The sequence below is a fragment of the Carcharhinus amblyrhynchos genome, chromosome 9 (assembly GCF_965287045.1).
Source record: "Carcharhinus amblyrhynchos chromosome 9, sCarAmb.v2.hapA, whole genome shotgun sequence".
Lineage (NCBI taxonomy): Eukaryota > Metazoa > Chordata > Chondrichthyes > Carcharhiniformes > Carcharhinidae > Carcharhinus > Carcharhinus amblyrhynchos.
The window spans coordinates 62,062,080-62,073,304 of NC_137332.1; the positions used below are offsets into that span (position 1 = coordinate 62,062,080).

At 39.9% G+C, this 11,225-nt stretch overlaps 1 protein-coding gene across 1 annotated transcript in view; it reads left to right on the top strand.

Annotated features, from left to right (window-relative positions):
* The window catches only part of kif14 (kinesin family member 14), an 88,906-nt gene that overhangs the window by 18,671 nt on the left and 59,010 nt on the right, over window positions 1–11,225 (top strand). Inside the window, exons 10-13 of the mRNA XM_080195835.1 lie at window positions 1,823–1,941; window positions 2,258–2,430; window positions 4,730–4,877; window positions 10,067–10,130. Of these exons, the coding sequence (XP_080051961.1) occupies window positions 1,823–1,941; window positions 2,258–2,430; window positions 4,730–4,877; window positions 10,067–10,130 (504 nt within the window). The remainder of the gene's footprint in view (window positions 1–1,822; window positions 1,942–2,257; window positions 2,431–4,729; window positions 4,878–10,066; window positions 10,131–11,225) is intronic.

The following is an 11,225-nucleotide window of genomic DNA, read 5'->3' on the forward strand; positions in this document are numbered from 1 at the left end:
TTTCTTTTCAAACAGTTATATTGAAATGACAATATAGGTACTGGCCACTCAGCCCAACCATTGTCTAATGGTATTTAGCACATGAGCAGTAGCTCTAATACTGCTCTGTTCTCTTATCCTTCTATCATTGAACTGCACACCTGTTCTTAAGTATGGACAAGTTCTGTATATTAGTCATTGACTTGAGTATTCCACATCTTTGCAATCATCTATGTGATCCTAAATCCCTCAGTTAAAAAAGTAAAGTTTATTTATTAGTCACAAGTAGGCTTACATTCACATTGCAACAAAGTTACTGTGAAAACCCCCTAGTCGCCACTCTCCGGCACCTGTTTGGGTACACTGAGGGAGAATTATGCATGGCCAATTCACCTAACCTGCACAATTTTGGACTGTGGGAGGAAACCTGAGCATCCAGAGAAAACTCACGCAGATATAGGGAGAACGTGCAAACTCCACACAGATGGTGACCCAAGCTGGGAATCAAACCTGGGTCCCTGAAGCTGTGAGGCAACGGTGCTAATCACTGCACTACCGTGCCTCACTTTTAATCCAATATAAATTTGTTCTTCACAGTGTAATGTTTGGACCACCATGCACAAACATTTTTAGCTGAAGATCACAGAACTCGTCCACGGCAACACACTGTCTGAATACAACTTCACTACTTCAGTCTGAAATCTGGGGGTGTGAAAACATTGAGGCATATTTTGTTTGGTTCCTGTCAGTTCTGCACATTTGCAGGTGTCTTTTGTATCTGGATTACTTTTGATTTGTTTCCCAAAACTGTACTTCATTCCCCCAACCAAGAATCACCAACCAAGAATATCCCATTCTGGTGTGAACATATATTCTTCCATTATTGAAATCCAAACACTCCAAAAAGCAATGTAAAAGAACTGTCACCACATGTACAAATACTTTAACTTGGGACTTTAACCTGGTGTTGTGAGACTTCTTACCGCATGTACAACGCCATCAGCTTTTCAAGAGCAGTTAGGGAGGGGTAACAGGTGTCAGACTTGTCAGTATATTGATGTCCTGAGACTGAAAAGGTAGGCCCTTTTTATCCAGACTGTTTTTTGCTAGTGGTGCTCTTGAGCTGGCAGTCTGAAGATGAAAGAGTAGCATTGTTTGATTTGGTGCATTTTTTCTGCTAAATTATTTCATTAATTGTCCTGAATAAGTTTAGAAGCTTACTGTGTGGGCAATTAAACGGGCAAAAGTTAAAGTATCCCATCAAGATGTGCCCCATCACCTTTCTTTCCTGCTAACTGTCTTGTGACATTCAATTGCATTGAATTATAAGTTTCAAATGTATAACTTTCTCTCGGGTCAATGCTGACTATCTCTCTCCGATTTTAGTCATTGCTTTGTAATCGTTAATCTTTTGTGTGGATCACATATGGCTGACACAAAATGTTATCTTCCCAAATAAATGAAAACACCACATTAAGTGATTTTATTTTCTAGCAGAATAAGCTTTTTAGTTCTGAAGAAAAACAAGATGTCATCTAATCTAATGAGGTTCTGAAGGTTCCTAAACCACCAGCTTTTTCCTTCCATAGTAGTTCTTGCAATCATTTGAACCCTTAGGTTCCAGTACAGCCACATACTGTCTTCAGGAATGATTATTTTCTATTAAATTTTACAACACCAGATTTGATCCACTTATTGCAACAATTTAAAAAAAATGCTTATTCCTCCCAAATTGTCTCTAGTTTAAATGTTCTGAAGGTTTGACAGTATTTTATGCATGACTTCTTTATAACTGACCTGCTGCCCTTTAACTATAAAACACCTATAATTTTCTTTCTTACAGGAGGGTGTAAGCATAAATAAATCTCTTTTCACCTTGGGAAAGGTTATTTCTGCACTTTCAGAATATTTTCAGGCTAAGAAGAAAGTCTTTATCCCTTATAGAGAATCAGTGCTCACATGGTGAGTTATGAATTATTGTACAGTTTTGAAAGTGAATGTTGAACAGACAACTGTCGTTCCATGGCATTTGCCTTTTTTGATCTCATGATTTTTAAACTCTCAGCAAAGCTGATCTAAGTAAATTGCATGCTATACCTAAAATGGGTAAAATAAAATGTTGGATACTCTAGCAGGATTTATTATTTGAAGATAATACATCAAAGTTTTTTTTGCATGATTAACGTATGCTTGTATTTTCTACATTTATGTTATTCCCGACTGAATGACATTTCACAATACTGATTATTTTCTTTTGGTCATTTGAAATATGCTGTAGGTTATTGAAAGACAGTCTTGGTGGCAATTCAAAAACAGCTATGATAGCTACCATCAGCCCATCTGCTTCTAATGTGGAAGAAACTCTTAGTACACTTAGATATGCCAAACAGGCTCGCCAGATTATCAACGTTGCGAAAGTGAATGAAGACTCGAGTGCAAAATTGATTAGAGGTTGTTTGATATTTTCCACACAAGTTAACTCGCATGTGCTTTGCTTTGATATGAATTAATGATTTAATTTTGAAATGGAAATTCAAACTATATAAAAATGCAACATGGCCTCAAGGTTTGGTTATTTTCTAGAAAAAAAAGTTGAACTGGCCTTTTCCCTATATTTTGAAAGGAGGTGGGGAAGCATAATGAATATTACATAACTCCATTTAAAAAAAATGATTTTTGTTATTTTAAAATTATATTGGTCACTAGAAGACAACAATATCATGATGTAAGTAAATCCTCTTCTCAATGGCATATTTTGGCATTTAACCATTTATACTAGCTTGAAATTTAAATACGTTTGTAACAATGAAGTATCTGTATGTTGGAACCTTCTATGAAACAAATAGCCACAAAAAATGCATGAAACCACTTCCTTTCCAATCACAGGACATTACAAGTGAAATTGTAGAAAATAGCACAAAGGTCGTTTGGGTCAGTATTTGTGGTGACACCCTTTAGTGAATTCTTGCGAGGTGATTGGCATTAATTCTTCCAGTAGTCATCTTTTATGTGGGATTTATCAAAGTGATGTTCATTAGAATTGAATCAAAATACACATCTGAAAATTAAGCTGAATTGGGACAAAAAAGCAGGATTTATCCAGTAAAATGTGATCAATTGTTCGTGTTCTGATTGTGATAACAGTATTTTACTTTGCAACAATTGAAATTAATTTTGAACCAGAAAAATATTTGACATTAAGTAGATTTTCCCCTGTAATGAAGGTTCAGAGTCTGGTGAGGCCTTTTATTTATTATTACAGGAACTATCCAACTCTTCAATTCTCCAGCAAGTGGTGCTGTTTCTCTGTTGTCTTTGGCTTTCACTGAATGAATGTAGAAAATTAAATTCATTATTCGGTTGCTTGTATTTTTATGTGAAACTATTGTTCACTGATGAATCATATGGAACCAGAACCTCCGGCCCAACTTTTCCATGTCACCCAGTTTTTACCACTAAGCCAGCCCAATTGCCTGGATTTGGTCCATATCCTTCTGTACCCATCTTACCCATTTAACTGTCTAAATGCTTTTTAAATGACAACCTTGTATCTACCTCTACTACTGCCTCCAGACACCACCCTATGAGTGAAAAAATTGCCCCTCTGGACTCTTTTGTATCTATTCCCTCTCACCTTAAACCTATGCCCTCAGCATTAGACTCCCCTATCCCTTGGGAAAAGATAGTGACTATCAGCTGATCTGTGTCCCTCATTATTTTATAGACCTCTATAAGATTACTCCCCTAAGCCTCTTATGATCCAGGGAAAAAAGTCCCAGTTTCTCCGGCCCTTTTTTTTTATAACTCAAACCATCACGTCCCAGTAGCATCCTAGTAAATCGTTTTTGCATCCTTTCCAGTTTAGTATCCTTTCTATAATAGGGTGACCAGAACTATTATTCCAAGTGTGGCCTTACCAATGTCTTGTACAACTTCAACAAGATGTTCCAACTTCTATATTCAATGTTCTGACCAATGAAACCAAAGATGCCAAATGCCTTTTTCACCCTGAGCACCTGTAATTCCACTTTCAAGGACCTAATGAGCCTGTACTCCTAGATCATTATTCTATAACTCTCCCCAGTTCTCTACCATTAACTGAGTCAGTCCTGTCTTGACCTACCAAAATGCATCACCTCACATTTATCTAAATTAAACTCCACCTATCACGCATCGAACTGGCCTACTGGCCCAATTGATCAAGATCCTGTTGCAATCCTAGATAATCTTCTTCACTGTGTGCACCAATCTTGATGTAATCTTCAAACTTACTAATCATGCCTCCTAAATTCTCATTCAAATCATTAATATAAATAACAAATAACAGTGGATCCAGCATCGACCCCTGAGGCACACCACTGGTCACAGGCCTCCAGTTTGTACAACTATCTTCTGTCTTTAAGCCAATTTTGCATCCAATTGGCTACCTCGCCCTGGATCCTGTGAGATTTAATCTTATACAGCAACCTGCTATGCCTTGTCAAAGGCTTTGCCAAAGTCAATGTAGTCAATGTCAACTGCACTGCCCTCATCTACTTTTTTGGTTTTGCCCCTTCGAAAAACTCAATCAAATTGGTGAGATGTGATTTTCCACGCACAAAGCCATGCTAACTATCCCTAATCAGTCCTTGCTCCTCTCGATGCCTGTAAGTCCTGTCTCTCAGAATGCCTTCTTTGTATGTTTGTAGTAACTTGGGAGAGATTTGATAGAAGTAACTCTAATTTTTTTTTGGAATCCTTGCTGAATCAGATCTGAAATTAGAAATTGAAAAGTTGAAAGCTGCTCAGATGAGTAGCCAAGGAATTCAGTCCGAGAGGTATAAAGCATCCCAAAAGGAAATAAATGCTCTGAAATTGAAGCTCAATCAGCAGGAGAGGGAAATGGCAGAGTCACAAAGGTAAGATGGTGGATTTGACATAGGTCTGCGTTGGAATATTAAGTCTGGAATGATGAAATGGAATTTGGCTCATTAAGCTTGCTTAGTTAAAAGAACATTTCTAATTGATTTGCATTTGGTCTGTGTGTGCAAACGTATGAAATGAAAGATTATTGTAAATCCCTTCACTTATTCCTTAATCTTTACCTATTCAATATTCTGGAATTACATATCTAACACCATGTGGGAGCACCATCAATCACTCCAACTGCTCAGTGAAAATTGCTGCACAAAATTAGAGATGGGCAATAAACGTGTCAGTTCTAGCATCACTTACATCCTGGGAATGAATTGAATAAAAGCAAGTAATTTCTGAGACTCAAAACTAATGAAGAATTATCCATTTGGCTGTACAATATGTATTACATGTGCAGATCTTCTAAAATGTTTGAATATTGTGCAATTTTACACTTTACCTTGTATGGAACCTATGATGTAGTGAATTTTATATGAAAGAAATCGGGGCTTAAATGGGGGAGGCCATTGTCCCACTGTACAACTTAACATCAACCCCACTTTTCTGGGTAAAATGAGGTTGAGGAGTTTCAAACCATATTTCACTGTTCAAGTACCTTGCGTGAAAAAAAAATCTTATGGCTCACAAGGAGCAGAAAGTGGAATTGTTGTGGGTAGAGATTAGGAACAGCAAAGGGAGGAAGACGCCGGTGGGTGTCGTCTATAGGCCCCCGAATAATGATCTGGAGGTGGGGCGGGCTGTTAACGCGCAAATAAGTGCGGCGTGCAGGAATGGGACGGCCGTAGTTATGGGGGATTTCAATCTACATATTGATTGGTCGACCCATGTTGGACGCGGTGGGCTCGAGGAGGAGTTCTTGGAATGCTGCCGGGATAGTTTCCTCGAACAGTGTGTGTTGGAGCCGACGAGGGAGTGAGCTATCTTGGATCTGGTGTTATGTAATGAGGCGGGTAGAATTAGGGACCTTGCGGTGAAGGATCCTCTTGGGGAGAGTGATTATTGTATGGAGGAGTTTCTGGTGCAGATGGAGGAGGAGAAAGTGGGTTCCCGGACGCGCGTCCTTTGTTTGAGCAGAGGGGAGTACGGTAGGATGAGAGAAGAATTGGCGAATGTTGACTGGGGGAGCGCGTTGGAAGGTAGGTCTGCTGAGGAGCAGTGGAGGATCTTTAAGGAGATCTTTCTTGGTGCTCAGCAGAAATTTATTCCAATGGTCAAAAAGGACAGTAGGAGGAGAGGTAATAAGCCGTGGATAACGAAGGAGGTAAAGGGAAGTGTTAAATTAAAAGCGGAGGCGTTTAGAGTAGCTAAGAGTAGTGGGCGAGAAGAGGATTGGGAGAGGTTTAAATGTCAACAAAGATTGACAAAGAAGTTGATAAAGAAGGGTAGGAGAAACTATGAAGCTGGGCTAGCGCTTAATATAAAAAAGGATAGCAAGAGTTTTTATAAATATATAAAAAGGAAGAGGCTGGCTAGGGTGAACGTTGGTCCCTTAGAGGATGAGAAGGGGGACTTAGTGGTAGGGGATGGGGATATGGCTAAGGTATTGAATAACTTTTTTGTTTCTGTCTTCACGGAGGAGGACGTGAATAATTTGCCGGGTGTTGGAGATGGAAAGGTGGTAGGAATGGAGGGTCTTAATGACATTACTGCTACTAGAGAGGTGGTGCTCGACAGACTGGAGGGGCTGATTGTGGACAAGTCGCCAGGACCGGATGGAATGCATCCGAGGGTTCTGAAAGAAACGGCGGAGGTGATAGTGGATGCCTTGGTGGTTATTTTCCAGACGTCGCTGGATTCCGGGGAAGTGCCGGAAGATTGGAAAACGGCTAATGTTACGCTGTTGTTTAAGAAGGGTGCCAGGCAAAAGGCAGGGAATTATAGGCCTGTTAGTTTAATGTCTGTTGTAGGTAAAACGTTAGAATCCGTCATCAAGGAGGAAATAGCGAGGCATCTTGAGGGGAATTGCTTGATAGAGCAGACGCTGCACGGTTTCGTTAAAGGGAAGTTGTGTCTGACAAATTTACTGGAGTTCTATGAGGATGTGTCTACGGCAGTGGATAGAGGAGAGCTGGTGGATGTGATCTTTCTTGATTTTCAGAAGGCGTTTGACAAGGTACCTCACAAGAGGTTATTGCAGAAGGTCAGGGGACATGGAGTTGGGGGTAGCGTGTTAGCGTGGATAGAGGATTGGTTGTCAAATAGGAGGCAGAGAGTGGGGGTCAATTCGGATTGGCGGATGGTGACTAGTGGAGTGCCCCAGGGGTCGGTGCTGGGGCCTCAGCTATTTACCATTTATATAGATGATCTGGAGGAGGGAACCGAGTGTATGGTGTCGATTTGCTGATGACACCAAGATTGGTGGAACGGCAAATTGTGCGGAGGGTGTGGAAAGTCTACAGAAGGATCTAGATAGGCTGGGCAAATGGGCCAAGAACAGGCAAATGGAATTTAATGTTGGCAAGTGCGAGGTGGTCCACTTTGGTAGGAATAATGGTAGGAAGGATTATTACTTACGTGGTGAAAAACTGCAGCAGGCGACGGTGCAGAGGGACCTCGGGGTCCTTGTGCATGAGTTGCAAAAACCCAGCCTGCAGGTGCAGCAGGTGGTCAGGAAGGCGAATGGGATGCTGGCCTTCATAGCGAGGGGGATTGAATATAAAAGTAGGGAGGTCTTGCTGCAGCTGTATAGGGCATTGGTGAGGCCGCAACTGGAGTACTGTGTGCAGTTTTGGGCGCCGCACCTGCGCAAGGATATTTTGGCCCTGGAGGGAGTGCAGAGGAGGTTTACTAGGCTGATACCGGAGTTGAGGGGATTGAGCTATGAGGAGAGGCTGAATAAACTAGGCTTGTACTCGTTAGAGTTTAGAAGAATGAGGGGAGATCTCATTGAGACGTATAAGATGATGAATGGGATGGATAGGATAGAGGTGGAGAGACTCTTCCCGCTCAAAAAAGACAGTAGGACTAGGGGGCACAGCCTCAAGATAAAGGGGAGGCGGTTTAGAACGGAGTTGAGGAGGAACTTCTTCACTCAAAGGGTGGTGAATCTCTGGAATTCTCTGCCCGTTGAAGTGTTGGAGGCTACCTCGCTAAATAATTTTAAGACGCGGGTTGATGGGTTTTTGATAAGAGAGGGGATTAAGGGTTATGGGGAGAGGGCGGGAATGTGGAACTGAGCCACGACAGATCAGCCATGATCTTATTGAATGGCGGGGCAGGCTCGAAGGGCTAGATGGCCTACTCCTGCTCCTATTTCTTATGTTCTTAAGATTTCATCACAATATTTCATCATTTTAATTGAAAGATTGATATGTGAACTATCTAAAGTTGAGCAGTTGTAAGATCCATAGCTACTTTTCAGGTTATTAAAGTAGTGATTATGAAGGGGCAATAACTGCATAATTCACTTAACTGGAGTAATTTGGTTCTAAATGCCACATTCTAAACTAATATATTAAAATGATTACATTATTTATATGAAGTTATTTAGGCCAAAATATTGAGTAAATTAAATGTTAATCTTCATGCAGATTTGGTTTGAGTTTCTTTTGCAGTGCAGTAATTCACACTTGAACCTCTTATTTACAAAGATGTGATTGCATTCATTATCTTGCTTTTGTAATCTTTTAATACCTTCAGATTATGCTTCGATGATATAGCAGCAACCCAATTAAATACAAATTAGATTTTGGTAGTACTGCTATTTGCGCCAGAAAAATGTTTCTATTGAAGAATCAAACATTTTGTATTTGGTAATGAAAATTTGGAATATTCCAGTGTATTTCAGAATATTTCAATGTTCCTGCTGTCTTTAGTCCCTAGAGGGTAACTGGTCCAGCTTTTGTCCTTTTTTCAGTATCCAGAGTTACAAATGAGAGAGGAGAGTTAAAATGAAACCCTAATTCCCTTCTGTCTGTAATCAGTGTCATTTGCTTTTGAAAGGGTAGATGTGTATGTTTCTAAACCCCCAGTGGTGTGTAGTCAATTTAATAAGTACCAGTAGCAGAATTTTGTGAATTTAATTTATTCACATTTATTTATTCACCCACACAAACTGTAAGACCTAAACACTATTAGTCACACACCACAACCTCAAGAAAGATTAAATTAAAAAAGGTAGTGTGCTTGCATAAATATTAAATCAAATGAACAGATAACAATTCACGTGTATTTGAGAGTCCCACGAAGAAGCCATAAGTTCTTTGCAACTGTTTTTGTGTTATTCTGCCCCAGGTCTCTGTTGAAAAGTTGGATAAAAGGATTTCCGCATTACAACCAGTTTCAATTACATTGTCAATGACCATTGATATTCAATAGAAGTAAATTGTAGTCATTCACAGTTGTGGATAACAGGTCCCATCACCTTTTATTTTTATATTGCAAACCTGGAGAGATAGTCTTGGAGTCCATTGACTTTGTTTTGGGGTAAGCTTCAACAATTACAGATATGAATTCCTCAAATAAGTAATGTTTAGACATGCCCATTCAGCAGGGAGATGTTCAGCCGTTATGATTCAATTCAGAATTTTCCTGAAGCTTGATAGTCTGTTGTAGTTATAAAGGTCATCTGACCCTCCAGAATCATAGAATCCCTACAATGCAGAGACAGGCCTTTTGGCCCATCAAGTCCACACCACCTCTCTGAAACAGCGTCCCATCCAGGTCTATCCCCATAACCCTGTGCATTTAACATGGCCAATCCACCAAACCTGCACATCTTTGGGGTGGGAGGAAATAGGAGCACCTGAAGGAAACCAACGTAGACATGGAGAACATGCAAACACCACGTCGACAGTCACCGAAGGCCAGAACTGAGCCTTGGTCCCTGTCACTTTGTTAGGCAGCAGTGCTAAGCTTTGTGGTACCTTGGCAGTCATCTTAACATATCATCAGTATCCATTTTAAATAAAGATAGTTCTAGAAATTTACATAGCCCATGTTTGAAGTTATGAACATACCATTTTGTTGGGCATGATGCCAAATTGTGCAGTAGTGTGTGTAATCATCAAATATAGCTGTGACTCCCCAAAGAGGGCCATTGAGCTCTATGTATTGGTTCTTGTGATTATTGGGCAAAAGTCACAATAATGCTGTAACATTGTTACTAATGTTCTGTTATTGGTGTACCAAAGTTCTTGTTACAAATGAAAGGTATTTGTCATGGCATCTTCAGGAGATGGAGAGAAAGATTAGAGCAAGCTGAAAAGAGAAAACTGGAGGAAGCAAGGGAACTGCAGGTAATCTATTCTTTTTTGTCATTCATTCTTTCACTTCTGTGATCATGGTTTGGGATAACAGCTTCTTAGAGCAAGTAGTCCAGAGAATATATCAAGTAAGGAAAGTAGAAAGAATCCCAGCCTCTAGTGATGAGTCTACCCTTGAAGTTGTAATTCATGTTTCAGACATGTCTGTTACGGTATCCTTGAGGAAGCTAAAATCTAGTGTCGGATCAAGCCCAAGATGGGGTGCAATGCCTTATTTTTTTCAGCTTGGATCTTGTTTGTCTCTCTTGGGGGACCATGAATTGGGATTCAATTAGAATTTGAATTTGGTTTTTGGAATGAGCAAGGAATGGATTTGGGTTTGCCCAGTCCACTCTGGAATAAAAAATTCCTTGAGGAAACCGTAAGCTAAAGTATCCAAAATTATTGACCCAAGAACAAAGAAATTACAACTAGATTTCACTTTTTGTAATTTTTACTTGTATTAGAACCAATGTAAATTAAACATGAAGTAACAGGCAAATGATACCTAAAATAAAAAGATAAATTTCACTTTAAATTGTCAATACAACAGAGTAATATGTTACAACAATGAGCACCCACATGACTCCCTGCCAACATGTGGCATCATGTTGCTACACAACTCCATAATATTCTCTTCTTTATTCATGCAGGGTAGGTTGAGAGTCCTATCTAAAAACAACTTTCATTTCTGGTTTTCACATATACCAAGGCACACATCTACAACTCTTTCCCTTGGAGCATGACAGTTCTGATGGTGTAGCTTTCCAATGTTTTTTTTCAACCAGCCAATTGTATCCCAGTTCACAGTTTAGTAATTTATGTGAAAATACCTAATCTTTTAGGTTCTCTGAGCTTTCTATGTAGCTTTCCAGGTTTTTGACTTATTTAGCCAGCTCACACAGCGCTTTTTAAGAGTTTCTGCCTCCTTATCTGTCAAACAAAAAGAATGACCCCCTTCCTGAGAGAGATCTTCTTCTGTCTCTTCACTTTCGCTTTCACTTTCAGAATCACAGAATGCTACAGTGCAGAAGAGGCCCTTCGGCTCATTGAATCTGCACCAGCGCATGAAATGCTTTGACCTGTCCA